The sequence below is a fragment of the Trichomycterus rosablanca genome, chromosome 9, assembly GCF_030014385.1.
Source record: "Trichomycterus rosablanca isolate fTriRos1 chromosome 9, fTriRos1.hap1, whole genome shotgun sequence".
NCBI classification, from domain to species: Eukaryota; Metazoa; Chordata; class Actinopteri; order Siluriformes; family Trichomycteridae; genus Trichomycterus; species Trichomycterus rosablanca.
Window position 1 is genome coordinate 31,399,957 of NC_085996.1, and position 16,593 is coordinate 31,416,549.

The following is a 16,593-nucleotide window of genomic DNA, read 5'->3' on the forward strand; positions in this document are numbered from 1 at the left end:
ATGGGTAACAGTAAGTAAATGTATACCCACAAAATTTATCCGTATGGTAGATGTTTGAATAGAATGCCTTTATTTGTTATACATACTGTACATATACAGGTGTACAGTATGACAAAATTCTTTTTCTGCATATCCCAGCTTGTTTGGAAGCTGGGGACAGAGCGCAGGGTCAGCCATGGTACGGCGCCCCTGGAGCAGAGAGGGTTAAGGGCCTTGCTCAAGGGCCCAAAAGTGGCAGAATGGCAGAGCCAGGATTTGAACTCTCCCTTTTGATTGACAGCCCAAAGCTCTACCCACTAGGCTAGGCAACGTACACCCCTGAATAATAATAAAGTGATTGGTGTAAATCCTGCTAGTACATGTGCACTCACGTCCCTGTCTCATTGTTTTATGCACTCGAGAAAGAGCAATATACTGTATATATTCAGTTTGTCAGTTTGTACATGACACCCAAACATGAATCTACAGAGTAATTTTAAGTTGTCAAAATTGGAGTCAGCGAACATTGATTTTGAAATGCAACATCATGTCAGGGCTGTTCGGTGGAGTTTTAAACATGCCCAGTTGTTTGTAGACTCAATCAACACTCCAAAATGAACTGAAAGGAAAAACACATTGCCTGAGAATGTTGTTGTGTTTCTTACTCACAGTTCCTACTTTGAAGTACGTTTTCTCATGTAGGGTGCCTGCGGTTGCTAAAAATGACAACTTGGGAAAAAAACAAAACATATATACGCATATATAAATATATTGCATTTTACTTTTAGGTCCTCTGGGAAATCTATTATAAACCCAGTCTCTGTTTTCAACAGTATGATCCCGAAAACAGACGCCTCACTTCTCAGATGCATGACAGAACAACAAGCGGGGCGCCAATAAAACGACAAAAGCATAACCGTGCACATCAAGATGCAAACTACATAGCCTTTGTTGCCCTTTCGGATATGAAACTCTTTCTTGGAGCTGTAGGAATTCATAACACCAAAGTCTGTACCACAGAGTTAAACTGACGGAGATTTTGATTGAAACTGACGCAGCACTTTGGAAAGGTGGACTACTGGTAGAGTTTTAGACATCATATGATCCTGGGAAGCAGGAGGTGGAATGTCAGATGTAATCTTCTGCTCATGCATATAATGCTCTCTTTGGCGTCCCAGAAAAACTGAAATTATTATCAAATTTAAATATGGCTGGTCAAGTGGCATGTAAAAAGGACCAATTTTAAAGTAATTTAAATACATACTTAATGTTGCAATAGGTGGAAATCAATAAAGAACAGATTACAACCATTTAAACAATGTTTATATTCCCCCAATAGGTTCCCAATAGGTTTCAATTCACCATAATTATTGGTGCTCACAAATAAAAACATGCAGACTCCCCTGTAAATTACCTAACATCTTATGATACTATAGTAGCGATGTAAAATAGGGGGTCTGCTACTGCAGTTAACCTTGTAACCACTAGACCACTTGAAGCCAAAATTCAAACCATGTACCTTTAAACATTACCGATGTATATTCATTCATTTGTATTTTATTGTATTCGGTTCGAAACTCGGTGTTGCCTCCGGTCGGCTGGGCACCATCTAGCGGGCATAATTGGCAGTGCCTGCAGCAGATACTACTTGGCCGCCATATCTGCAGGGTGGGGGCCGGACTATGTGTGGGTGGGTGGGTCTTCATACGCTGTGTAAGGTTCCTGATTGGTGGAAGAGACGCCTGTGCAGAAAGCAGGGGCGAGAAGAGGAGGGCTGTGCACGTGTCGGAAGAGGCGTGTACAGCGACGTGCTCTCCTCGGTTGCAATCTGGTATCTCTGGTAGCAGCGGAAGACAGAATTGAGTGTGCTAAATTGGGAGGAAAATTGGGAGAAAATGCATTAAAAAAATACATTGTATTTTAACTCTACATTTTTATTAAAAATATTAGGACCTATAAATATACATGAATATGTAAGTTATAAACACCCCTATTCCCTTCTGTCAAACTTTTATGGCTAGATGAAAAACTGCTCATACCAAGCCTAAAGCTACTAATTAAATATGTTACACTGGGTAACGTATTTGCTAACATATTAGCAGGTTGGCTAACTATCACAATTAAAGTGGCAACATAAATATAATGAAGAGAACCAGTAGGCTCGCCTCAGCATGAGAGCGTATGAGGGTGCCTATTTTGGCTAGCAAAGGGAGCACAGAGTCACAGTGTGACCTGTCATGCTCCAGGTGGAATGGTTTTCTATAACTATCACAACTACTTTCTGTATGCTTTGTCAGCACATCAGCTGACACAGCTATTTTCTCTTAAAGCCATGATGCTGGATTGCTCGATCAGCTCTGGTCTTCGTTGACGCAAACTATCAGCATTCTATTGGTTCTGGGAAATAGCTCTGTTTCCCGGTGGTCTGGGAGAGAGGGATGCCCCGGAAGTGGTGTGATGTCCTATTTTCTTGAGGTGAGGCACGCCTGTAAATCCACCACAAGCACAGAGTAGGCAGGATTAGTGTGACTGGGGTGCTCACCCTTTCAGGGCTGAAACCAAGAGGCACAGAAAGTTCTCTAACTGGCTTGTCGGGGTGCTGTAAGTCCATCACATTTCATAAAATCCAGCAGTCATAACTATGCTATAACTTGTCTATTCCCCGTTCTCTGTAGTGAGTTAATTTTTTTTGTATTATTGTTCCTTTATTACTTTTATTTCATTAAAATTTTTTTTTTTTTTTTTAATGCATTTTCTCCCTTTTTTTAGCGCGTCCAATTGCCCGATTGCGTCATGCTTTCTCTTCACCAATGCTGATCCCTGCTCTTATTGAGGAGAACGAAGCTAACCCACGCCCCCTCCGACACGTGGGCAGCATGCCGTATGCATTTTATCACCTACACTTTGACAAGTGCAGTGCAGCTCAGTGTTGTGTACGGAGAGACACACCCTGAGAGCACTATTTTCTCATCTCTGTGCAGGCGCCATCAATCAGCCAGCAGAGGTCGTAATTGCACCAGTCATGGGAGAGAGACCCCATCCGGCTTAGTCCCGCCCATATCTGAACTACAGGCCAATCGTTGTTCATGTGGCCGCTCAGCCTTAGACTGCAGGCAGAGCTGAGATTTGATACGATGTATTCAAGATCCCAGCTTTGGTTCCAGCATGTGTTTTTACCATTACTTTTATTTTATTAATCAGCCACTTTCTTATCAATTTCCCCCTTTCAGTTAGTGGTTCTTTAGCCACAGTGTTGTTCTACCTCTGACTGAATAATTGTGTATGGATTTTCTCCTCGTTTCCCCTCTGTGCAAGCAATGATGGGCTGTTGCTCATTACATAGTGCCAACTTCATGAGAAAATTGTCAATCAGTCCAAAAATTATTTCTACACACAGTGCAGGTTATTTAAAATATTAAATCAGTCGCATAGTAATAAATCTTAAAGTTAATGTAATTCGTCAGCTACAATGTAAAACACCACCTCTCTCTATTTTGTTCCCCTGAAGGTTAAAAAAGTTTAAACAGGTAAAAACAGACAATCTACACAGACCAGGCATAACATTATGAGCACTGATGGGTGAAGTGAATAACACTGATTATCTCTTCATTACGGCACCTGTTAGTGGGTGGGATATATTAGGCAGCAAGTGAACATTTTATCCTCAAAGTTGATGTGTAAGAAGCAGGAACAATGGGCAAGCGTAAGGATTTGAGCGACAAGGGCCAAATTGTGATGGCTAGACGGTCAGAGCATCTCCAAAACTGCAGCTCTTCTGGGGTGTTCCCGGTCTGGTCTGCAGTGGTCAGTGTCTATCAAAAGCGGTCCAAGGAAGGAACAGTGGTAAACCGATGACAGGGTCATGGGCGGCCAAGGCTCATTGATGCACGTGGGGAGCGAAGGCTGGCCCGTGTGGTCCGATCCAACAGACGAGCTACTGAAGCTCAAATTGCTGAAGAAGTTAATGCTGGTTCTGATAGAAAGGTGTCAGAATACACAGTGCATCGCAGTTGCAGGGCTGTTTTGGCAGCAAAAGGGGGACCAACACAAAATTAGGAAGGTGGTCATAATGTTATGCCTAATTGGTGTATATCTTAGTAGCCAAACTACTATTTAAAATATTTCACTATTTAGTTTTAATATGTTAGAGATTGTATGTGCAGCATTTCACTGAAAGACTATCAGTTATAGTTTAATTACAAGTTAATAAAATATGTACAATAGTTAACATTGTATTATGGCGTCAGTGTTGGCACATACTGTAGCTAAGTGGATAGGGTGGGTAATCATATTTTGGAGTACATGGAGACTGTTGAATTTTGTCTCAAAGTTGTGGTTAAGTAATAAGTAATGTTACTTTGGACACATTGGACCCAGGGTTTTCAACACTGTCAGATTGGGCCAGGGACTCCAGTAACCAGCATTAATTGTTTGGAAAAATTAAAATGATTTAAAAAAATGTTTACATTTGTGTATTTAATGTTATTTGAGACTCAATGTAGTAGTGTGACATTAATTATTTGAACCATTGAGGTTGAGGTACTTGGAAGCAATTGAATTTGGAAACATAGAGTTGGCACCCCTACCAAAACCCTGGATGTGTGGAACAACAGATCATATTGAATAAAATTCTCCTCAGACAGAAGTAAACCTGAGCTGCAGGGTAAATCCATGATTACCAGAGTAGAGCTTCCAGCTTGCTTTAGGGCATCTCAAAAGTACTAAAATACCAGGCTGCATTTACTTCAAAGCTAATTACTAAACACAGTATCAATGTGCACACCCACTCGGTCTTTTGTGCCCACAGCATATATGATTTCATCCTGCGTGGGCGAGTGCGCCTATACAAGAGGGTCCCACAAAAATCTATTGTAACCATGCATCACAGGTGCTGAGACACCTTTCAGCTGAGGGTTATGAAGCTGATTTAATAAAGCACATGGGAGGAAGTGAAGGGGAGTAACAAACGAGGGGGCACTAAAGCCCCCCACAGCAGATGGGTGCTGTTTAATCTACAGGTGGTTTTCTAGTGACACAACAATTTTGCAACTCCAAGGCACAAGCTGATATGTTCTTTCTACCCACTCCAGTTACAATTCCAGGCTCATATGGGTGGCAGCAGCCAGAGCTTATATCTAGTGCCAGTGGGCTGATTTTCAGGTGTGCAACTGATCCCATCACATTTTACACTTTTAGCCTCGTGGGAGTGTGCAGAGAGGTAAACTGAACAAATTAGGAGATGGTCCTTGTTGTGATGTGAAATTTAATCTGTCCTTTTTTCCACCCGAATGGTCATTTCCTCCATTCTGTATCCTCGTGCTATATGCATTTGCAGTGACAACAGAAAAAAGGGTTCGATTTCCTGTCCAGTTTTACTAAGTGCTTTGATTAAATGTACATTTCCATTCTGTATACCAATTACTGGCACATTTTCTCATGTTTCACTTGTAATACCATATAAAGATGGGTGAAAGATAAAAACTACATGCTTGACAATAAGTGGAGAACATAGATGCAGAAACTGGTACAGTTACAATTATTATTCTATCACATACAAATGTTTTATTCTATTGTACTAAAAGTCTGAGCAGAATAAGCTGACCACAACTTTAAATAGAGGAGAAAAAGACCATTAGTGGTCCATAAAAACAAACATATGAGCTGTACACCTAGAGAACAGTGCAAGTGTGAATGCATGACCTCAACAGTAAGGGGGTCCAGTAGCTCTGTATTACTGTGGGGGAATTTTGCTGGCATTGTTTTGGTCCATAGAGGAAAATGGCACTGCAAATCAATTCTAATTACTATGACTGAATGAATATGACTCTGTTCTGTCAGCTCAATAATTTTTGTTTTGAAGCTTTGAACACAGGGCAGCACGGTGGGTAGCACTGTCGAATTACAGCAAGAAGGCCCTGGGCTCGATCCCCAGGTGGAGATCCTTTCTGTGCGGACTGTTCTCCCTGTGTCTGGGTGGGTTTCTTCCAGGAGCTCCGGTTTCCTCCCACAGTCCAAAAACATGCAGTCAGGTTAATTGGAGACACTAAATTGCCTTATAGGTGAATGGGTGTGTGTGTGTGTATGTGTGTCTGCCCTGAGATGGACTGGTGCCCTGTCCAGGGTATTACTATGTGCCTTGTGCCCATTGAAAAGCAGGAATAGGCTCCAGCAAACTCCCCCCCTTCCCCGTGACCCTAATTGGATAAGTGGTTAAGAGAGTGAGTGACAGTGAGTGAGCTTTGAACACTGATTTTTTTCTTAAACAAGATAAACAGACATAATATGTCAAGTGGCTTAACTGTACAAGTATTTAATTATTTACTAAATTATTTACTAAATATATGTTTAAACCAAATTTGCAATGTCGACATATTGTAAATTAGATTTTTAATACTGCAAGCACGTGACACAGCTACATTTTTACCCTTGTAGTCTCGCACCAGCAGATGTAAGCTGAGCCTACCTTAGCCATGACTTTCTTTAAAAAATTTAATTTTACCCTAAAAACATAATAAAATAAATTAATGTCTGTACAAAATACTTCCAAATATAAGTTTTATTGACAATACTGGACGTTCTGCACCACACATATTTAAACTTGACAAAATAGCAACAGTAAATTTCAATGTTAAATAACGTGATACATTGTGTTTATTATATTATATATTGTCTTCTATATTATTTTGAAATAAATATAGGATTTTTTTTGTTCATTCTATTAAATAAACCCTTACCAGGCTCATTTGAACATGCTCTGTCAACATACACCTATTATGCTTTTTAACTTAAGAGTGGACGCACAACAGTTTTGTAATTGTTATGGTTAAAAGCTCAGAGTTTGGAAATGAAATGACTAAAAAGCCACAATAAAAACAATTATTGTCAAAATGAATTACTGTTGAGTATGAGGTTAAGCCCTTTTTGTGTTGATTTGTATATACTACTATATTCTATGTATTGTATTTTATGTACTATTATGTATATTGCAAAGAAAATGATTTAAAATCTAGTTTAGATAAATTACAACTGATTTAGAGTTTCCTTATAAAATCTTTACCAAAATGGTATTACTTTAAATAGATATCAAGACAGCATACTACATATTTTCTTTCTAAATTAATAATATTATTTAATAAATGAGAATAAAATGACACATACCAAAAAAGCACATTCATTCTACAGTATATTACAATTATGGATTGTTAAAAAGTGGAAATTAGATTAAACTAGATGGAAAATGCAAAACCACTATGACAAAAAATATGATAATGCTTACTAATATTATAAATAAAAATATACAAAAATAAATGTCAGAAGAGTCATTTTTGTACAACCTTTTTGTACAACCCCAAAAAAGCTTAGAAATTTAATTAAATGTAATAAAAACACATCATCTGTGGATAGAAAAAATCTTTTTGCACTTTTATATAACTGACACTGACTTTTAACTCGATTGTATTTTGAAAATATAAACAAAAGTTTAAATTTGAAAGGTGCAAATGCCAACTTTTGTCATGGTATGGGGGTGTATCAACTCCCCCAGGCATGAGTGACTTGCATATGTGCTCGTTCTGCACACACTATTACAGCATAACTGCTTGACTGGCCTGATTGCAGTCTAGATCTCTCTCTTACTAATAATGTATAGTGCATCATGAATAGGAGAACCAGACCATGGCGGCCACAGACTGAGAAGTTGAAGTATCAAGCAAAAAATCAAGCTGCAACAATTATTATCCTCAGTTCCAAATGACTAAAAGTGTAATTAATAGGAAATTGAATGTAACAAAGTGGTAAAAATACCTCTGTAAAATTTTTTTGAATGTGTTACAGGCATCAAATTCTACTTAATCTGTGTTTATTTGTACGAAATACAATGAAGTTGATCAGTGAAAACATTGGGAATGTTTTCTTTGTGCTTTTGTCAGTTAAATAAAGGCTCACGAGAAATGACAAACCACAGATTCTTTTTTTTATTGCATTTTACAAAATGTCCCACATTTTTTTCAAAAAAACTAAATTTCACCAACTTTGCAGTATATATTGTTCTTAGGCTTATATGTACTTTTTGTAGTTAGTTGCAGGTGCTATTGGGAATGGCGTATGGAAATTTGCCAGATGTAAGGGGGCTGATTCAAAGCTTGAACCACTGAATGTATTATCCTTAACAGGCTTTTAAAGTAGAAATTGTAATACCTCGTAAAATTTACACCACATCCTAAAAAGATTTCAGAATGTCTTTTCTTCCAACTACTTTGGACAGCTTTGCAAGTAGAATAGTCACCACAAATATATATAAAGCATTTTAATAAATGCAGCATATGAAATATACAGTAAAAATACACACCTCTAATTACACACCTATTATTACTTTTAGTACATCAATTGTACGCTGACATATTTTAAGACAATTATAGGAGTAATTAGGCTATAACTTCTGTTAAAATTTTATAGCATTAAATTGCACAAAATAAGCATTTAAGAATGGCATGTACTTATAGATGACTCTCCTGTCTCAGAAGTCACCGCTAAGAACCTAGCGATTTTTCCTCAGTTCAATTACCTATTGATGAGAGACCTTCCCTTCATGAGCACTGCTGTGGAAAAGCGATGTCTGGTTTGCTTTTAGGATGTCTCAAAAAACGAAAGTCTGCGGTAGGAGCCTTGGAGCCCGTGCATGCAACAGAAGCTGCCTTTTAAATTCCCAGCTTAGATCACCCCCATCCCACCACACCCCACACCCCCAATTACTGTATATGGAGATTCTGGAACCAGTCTGGATCTGTAGTCATCAGGTTCATTAAACCATCTCTGCTTTCATCAGCATAAAGTTTAGGTGGATTGTTTTTGCTCGTGACTATAGTTTTTCTAAATGATAATTGCAACCATATAATTGTCAATACTGGGTTTAGATTTTGATGCACGGGGTAAAATAAGCAAGAAAATATGTCATGCAGGGAGATTGGGAGTCTGCATATTGCCACACATGTTGATGATTATTCAAATCCACAGAAATAGAATATAGTGGCGCACAACCATAATTATCTGTTGTGTATATTGTGTGGTAGTGTTGTATTAATCTCTGCAAAAGTTGGCTACACTTCATACGAGGAGTTTCAGACCACAATTGTGGCTGTGAATCAGTACTAACTCCCATTAGAATTTATACTGGTAAGTTGGAATTAGGGGGAAACTTGGTTATCTGAAAAAAATTATAGTCTGGAGTGTCTTAATTTCTTAGACTGTTGTTATACTGTAGTTCATGTGGAACAAGTTTTGACAGGTATGAGGTTGTTAAGAAACGCTATATGGCTGGTAATTACAACTGCATGATTAGTGCCTGAACAAAACATTACTTTGTATTATTTGGATGATATTCTGTATTTATAAACCACAAATTAATTCATGTTTAAAATAATGCTTAATATTTATTTAATATACTGGGTGCATATGATATGGGATTTTAAAGCTCTTTAAATTGTAACTAGAACTAAAAGTAAAATCATTTACATTTGTACAGAATTTGTAGGGGTCAGCCTGGTTTAGGACATCTGAAACCTAAACAGCTGTAGGACTTAATTCATTAATTTTTTTTTTTATAAATATGTATTTAGTTTATATGAAACTTTTGGCAAATGTGCTACAAATGAACCTGAATTACCTTAAATGAAAATATAATTATGTATTCCAACCATTCAGATTCATATTTTCGCTACATACTGAGACCTTTTATGTGATTGACACATATATTTAGTTGTGATTGTATTAAGCATAGTTAGCACATTAAGGCTGAATAGTTACACCTGGGGCAGCTTTAATGTCAGGTATATTATTATTGCTCATGCTCTTAACTTTCCGCCACAGCGCTCTCATCCCACTGTTCTCTCACCCCAGAGATGACGGAAAAGGTCACAGGTTAACATGCTAATAGAGCGTGCTGATTGCTTTAAGTAGCTTGCTGGCTTTGGCCTGGTGGAGGGAAGCGTGTAGCTCGTGTGGCCAATGAGGGCACGCTCCACACAGCTGTGTTTGGACTTATTCAAAACTGCTCTAAAGCATTTGTTTGGGATGGATTTGCACAGCTATAGATCAAGCTAGATAAATGGGGTTTACTGGGTTGACATGGGAAAGTCATGCACAATGATGCTTTGTGCTAGGTTACTTCTGTTTCCTAATTCATCATATAATTAGAAGATGCTTTTCATATCCAGTTATCATACTTTATAATAAAAGCTGACTTTAATGGCTTATTATGTTAAATGCTCTAAAAATTTCTAATTATTATTTAATATAGATTTATAACACAGGTTTAGTAGAATCCGACTGCCAGTATATAGAATACATTAAAATTCAAAAACTGAAGATTCATTTTTAAAAGAATTTTTACATTAGTACACACATTCACCTTTCCATACAAATCAGCTTTTTTCCACTTACTTACATTTACATTTTCAGCATGTAGCAGACGCCTTTATTCAAAGCGACTTACAGTACTGTGACAGTCTAAGCAAATGAAGGTTAAGGGCCTTGCTCAAGGGCCCAACAGTGGCAACCTGGCAGTGGTGGGGCTTGAACCAGCGACCTTGTGATCCAGTACCTTAACCACTAGGCTACAACTGCCCTATTTTTATGATGATATAATGATGGCAGTGATGTGTAGTATTATTTATTAATATTTAGCCATGTTTCCCATGTAAACATTTTTTTTTTTAATTATGCTACTGAACAACTGCAGGTTATTGATTTTTATAAATCCTGCAACTAAAAGGTTGTACATTTTGCATACTTCCACATGCCCATATGCTCCTATTGTTAATAGTTGTTTAATTACTACTGGGACTGTTTGTTGGGCTAGAAAATTGCTTCATGCATGTTTTTATTTCATATAAAATATAGATTTTTTTGTAGTTTGTTAACAAAAAAAAAACTTCTAAATTGCCCACCAATAAAACTAAGCTCTGGTGTAGCTTGTACACTTTTTAAACAGCATTCTATTACTATTTACATACATTTTAAATAAATTCTTACATAATATGTTACAGAATGAGTTTTACTAACTAATTGTTTTTAACTAATTTTTTACAATATTTATAAACAAACAAGCCAGATTTCCAACATCTTCAAATACAAAATCAGTGTAAGTAAAACTTAAGTCCATGTATATGGTACATGTTTGGTTCTCCATTTTAGGCATATCCTGTATATTCATCTGGTCCAGGTCCATTTATCTCGAGGCCAGCTGCTGAGACGGACCTCCAGACAGCCCTGTTTCTGCCACAGGCCGTCCAACTGCAGAGATGCTGATGCACACCCACTAATCCAACAGGCCATGTCAAACATTCCTATATTTGCTTTTATATTCCACTCAATTTTCCTGTCTTGTTTCGCTGCTTGTCTGTAAATGTGTGCAGCATGCTGAGTGAATGTTTATGTTTGTTGGAAATGTTTCAAGGACTGCATTTTCCCCTCAACATTGCTTCACAAATGTAACCTTAAGCTGTACAAACATTTAGAAAATGTTTGCAAATACATATTCGGAATGTAAATGTTTCTGACACAGTCACTGATCTTTCTATACCATCAGACATTTGGCTTGACTGACCTTTGACTCTATTGGCCTTGTCTCTGTAATTTGGGACCTGACAGTAAAAATCTACACACCATCAGAGATTAAAAAATGAAGCACTTACCCCAGTAGAAGTTCTGTTGGCAAGGTGTCATTGAGCTGAAGAGGCTGTTTGATGCCATGCTCGGCTCGATCTGTCACTCCGCAGAGGAAATTTGTGTCTCTTTGGTTTCGATGACCTTTCAGCTAGGCACGTGCATCATGCCAGGAAAAAATGCAAGAGGGTAAAAAAGATCCACAAGAATTGTGTTTTCGCATCAACTATTTTCATGACCGCAAGTAATGACCAAGTCTGGCTCAAAAAAATGTCCCCTAACAGGAGAGGATGGAGCCAGACTTGCTGCACTGAAGAGTGCGGTTGAAGCGTACTTACTGACTGGTGTGCTCTGTAAGCCCGGGCTGACCCGCTACGATTAACCATTAAAGTGCTGCACAAAGTCTGAGCTGAACTCCTGTGGTTCTGTGGTCGCTCAGGAGGTAAGTGAAGGCTTCACACAAACCCAAAAAGGCGCAAGCTTTCAAAAATCTCTCTTTTTTTAAACCTCCCTTCAAAAAGCTGTCACTGGAGAGGCAGGGTCACATGCTCGTGACATCACCAGAGCACCGAGTGGAGTGGGCCAGCTTTACTGGTGTGGTTTCTGCTCTTTTTTCTCTTTTTCTCTCTCTTTTTTCTTTCTCCCCCTCTTTCCTACACTCCCTCTGTTTTTCTTCTTGTGGAGAAGCGTGGTTCGGCAGCTCTTCCTGGCACTTGGGGTGGGGGTGGGGGGGGGGTGGGGGGTGTTTGTAAAGAGGCTGTGCCCAGGGAGGGAGGGGTGTTGTGTGATGGAGCTCCTCAGCTCCCCTGAGTCATAGTGCTTCAGAGGGGGGTGCGAACAATTACCAGCTCTGGCCTCCCGTATGGAGCGGAGTGCGCTCGCTGCTTTTTCTACCCACGGCTCTTTCTTCCATCGACTCCCTCTTTCTGTTTTGAATGCAGCCAGGTGGCATGCCGTAGCCTGTCACTGCTGTCATGTAAGAGGTGGGGTAAGGACAACAGGGAGAGTTGTCTGCATAATGAGTCTGCAGCAGCAAAAAAGAGAACTATTACAAGTATATGTCTTTCCAGTTCACGCCTGTCTCAAGCACCCTTTCAGACATATTTGCAGCGATATTAACCCAAGATTTACTGGGAAGACTTATGTGTAAAAGCACTCTGGAGTTGATTTTTGAAGTAAACTTAATTTATAGGAATGAGACCAAGTGCAATTGTAGGGTAATTGCCAGACTGGCTCATGTGTGAGGAAAAGCAGATACATTTTAATTTTAAAAACAACAAAAAGCATTTGGTTGGATACTTTCATTATTATTACTATTATTATTATTGACATGTATACCATTTGAGTACATAAACACCAAACTGTAGACTTGTAGAACATCCTATTTTAAAACCATGAGCATTAATATGAAATCCTTCCCATCCTTTGTGTCTATAACAGCCTCCACTATCTGGAAGGGTTTTCCATAGGGCTTTATTAATGTATTTATTTATTAGGATTTTAACATCACATTTTACACACTTTGGTTACATTCATGACCGGACAGGTAATTACTGGCTACACAAGATTCATCAGTTCAGGTTTTATATCAAACATAGTCATAGACAATTAGTATCTCCAATCCACCTCACTTGCATGTCTTTGGACTGTGGGAGGAAACCGGAGCTTCCGAAGGAAACCCACGTAGACACAAGGAGAACATGCAAACTCCACACAGAAAGGACCCGGACCGCTCCACCTGGGAATCAAACCCAGGACCTTCTTGCTGTGAGCAAACAGTGCTACCCACCGAAATGTGTATCTGTAGTACTTATCACACTGTGCTTAATAATACATATACAGAACATGTAGGCTGGAACTCACCTTGGTAGTGAGCCAGTATCCACTTCCCTGATAGGGCTCCTTTAACACTAATCATAATTCATTATTCTGCGTATCGAACTCAGCCAAGTTTTCATATCTTGGGAGACAGTATGAACAGTTATTCCTAGAGTGTTTCTGTACTTGAGCAAACCATAAGACTCTTATTCTATATGTCATGGAAAATGTTCCACATGTTCAATCATACTGTATGTATAATCTGAAATGATTTTTACAGCTTGTTTTATAAAATGTATGTACACCAATCAGGCATAACATTATGACTACCTTCATAATATTGTGTTGGTCCCCCTTTTGCAGCCCCATATGCAACAAACTGTGATGCACTGTGTATTCTGACACCTTTTTTATCAGAACCAGCATTAACCTCTTCAGCAATTTGAGCTACAGTAGCTCGTCTGTTGGATCGGACCACTTCCAACGTGCATCAATGAGCCTTGGCCGCCCATAACCCTGTCGCCAGTTTACCACTGTTCCTTCTTTGGACCACTTCTGATAGATACAGACCACTGCAGAGCAGGAACACCCCACAAGAGCTGCAGTTTTGGAGATGCTCTGACCCAGTCGTCTAGCCATCACAATTTGGCCCTTGTCAAACTCATTCAAATCCTTACGCTCGCCCATTTTTCCTGCTTCTAACACATCAGCTTAGAGGATAAAATGTTCACTTGCTGCCGAATTTATCCCAACCACTAACAGGTGCCGTGATTCACTTCATAATGTTATTCCTGGTTGGTGTATAGTTTCTTTAGTCTGTCATGTAAACAATCCAGAAGAGAAGAATTGTTAAATAAAAACCTTTAATTGACTCAGAATTTGCTGGTAGTCCAGTAATGAGTCTGTAATAAGAAATTGTTTGTTAGTGAATTAAGTAGATAATGAACCCTTTCTGCTAAGAATCTAAATCATTTTAAACTTACATTTTATCATATTCACTGCAAGTAGCTTTGCTTCAAGTCACATGGCATGAAGTGGGTTGTTTATGTATTCATGTATTCAAAATGGCTGCTATCCAGTAAAATGAGTTAAGTTTACATTTGGGAATTTGGAAGTCACTTTTATACAAAGTGAATTGTAATTGATACAGGATGCAATAAATCAAGGGTTGAGGCCTTGCTCAGGGGCCCAACAATGGCCACTTGGCAGTGCTGGGGTTTAATAATACAATGACTTTGTTGTGTAAAAGTTATGCAGTATTTATATGGATTGGTTGGATTAACCAGCTTTTAAAGTGGTTAAGTTGTCACAAGGTCGATCTTGTCTGTGCAGGAACTGTGCCGAACCATTTTAGATGTAGGATCAACACCAAAGCTACTCCTAATAGTTTTTTTTTTATTAAATCGACTCCAAACCCTACACATTAAATTGTAAACCAAGGTGCATATCCCAATTATTATGCTTTATATTATTAAAAAAACTAGCTTGACTGTGGACTGTATTACCCATGTTGCCCCAGCTTCTAAATAATTCTAATAAGACCTGTTTTGGTGTTTTTTGGTGGTTCTACACATGACCATACGGACACATTTCTTTAATAATAATGTTATGGTTTTGATTTTGTCTTTTCTTCCCAACCTTGGCGAAGAGATTACTGATTTATAGCCAGATATGTAAAATTATGATCATAGAACCTAAAATTCATTGTCTGTTTTACCACTGCTTTATCCTATTCAGGGTCACAGTGGGTACAATTCACTGGGCAATAGGTAGGAAACACAGCAGCCAGGTTGCCAGTCCATTACAGGGCACACACACACACTCAGCTTAGAGTGTGGGAGAAAACCAGAGCTCCTGGAGGGAACCCACACGGACACTGGGAGAACATGCAAACTCCACACAGAAAGGACCCTGAACACTCCACCTGGGAAATGAACCCAGGACCTTCTTGCTGTGAGGAGACAGTGCTACCCGTCAAGCCACCGTGCCATCCATAATGAAATACAAACATTATAAATAATGTTACTAAGTGAAATGACACTTTCTACACAACCAAATTAAATTTATGTTGCTTTATGTATATTTTTTGACCCACCCAGTAGAATTTTACAATTAACCTATATAAAACTGTACATTTAAATAAAAAAAAATCCCTTTAGGTACCCCTAAAATAAGATACCAAGTGCTACCAAAACTTAACATATTGTTTATGATAAGTATGATGCAGGGCATGGTGCAGGGTAGTAGCCTAGTGGTTAAGCTACTGGACTAGTAACCAAAAGGTCTGTGGTTCAAGCCCCACTACTGCCAGGTTGTCAATGTTGGGCCCTTAACCCTCAATTGCTTAGACAATATACTGTCACAGTACTGATAGTAAGTCACTTTGGGTAATAGTGTCTGCTAAATGCTGAAAATTTAATAAAAAATGGTAAAACTAAAACATTTAGAAAATATTCTGCTATTCAGCATTAAATTCTTAGCTTTGTGTTTGCTTCTATAGCCGCTTCAGCTGGTATCACTGTGGTCTATGTGAGGTAAGAAATGTTGGTGTTTACTGTAAGTAGGAGTAAATAATACCTAGCTGTGTGTGTGGGGAAAGCTGGCACACTTCTGACAAACCATAATCAGCTCAGGTGACTCATCAGATTCACACGCCACATAAAAAACGCTGGCTGGGCCGTGGCTCGGGTTGTGGCTCGGGCCTGCTCTGTGATCACACGTTACAGGTTTGTTGTACCTGATAAAGCATGCAGGCACGCTTACATCAGGAATGCACGGAATGCGTCTCGATGCTCTTTTCATCTCGTTTAATTCACTGACTTAGACTGTGGGAAGGCGTAAACAACTCTTAAAGCTTTCTTCGTGGGCTTCAGTTCAGCTTATTGTTTTGCTTTATACGGAAGTTGAGCTTGAATGTAGGCATGTTTCATTTAGCTGATGTTTATACTGAAACACAATGTTCCCTTTTTATTTTATCTCATAATAACTTTAAATCTAACTTTAATGCATAAAAAACATCGTAGGATTGTTTAGGCAAGACGCTACAAGTAAGCAGGCTTATAGCATAACAGTAGATACCATGAAATACTGTATATGGCAGCAGGTAATGTTTGGTGCCGCACAACTACAGCAACC

The 16,593-nt window shown here is 38.8% G+C and overlaps 1 protein-coding gene across 3 annotated transcripts in view; it reads right to left on the reverse strand.

Moving 5' to 3' along the window:
- Positions 1–11,727, reverse strand: part of runx2b (RUNX family transcription factor 2b) — a 64,720-nt gene extending 52,993 nt beyond the window's left edge. For all 3 annotated transcript variants that reach the window (XM_063001361.1, XM_063001360.1, XM_063001359.1), the window contains exon 1: positions 11,670–11,727. In XM_063001361.1, the coding sequence (XP_062857431.1) occupies positions 11,670–11,727 (58 nt within the window). The remainder of the gene's footprint in view (positions 1–11,669) is intronic.
- Positions 11,728–16,593: the final 4,866 nt, after the last annotated feature.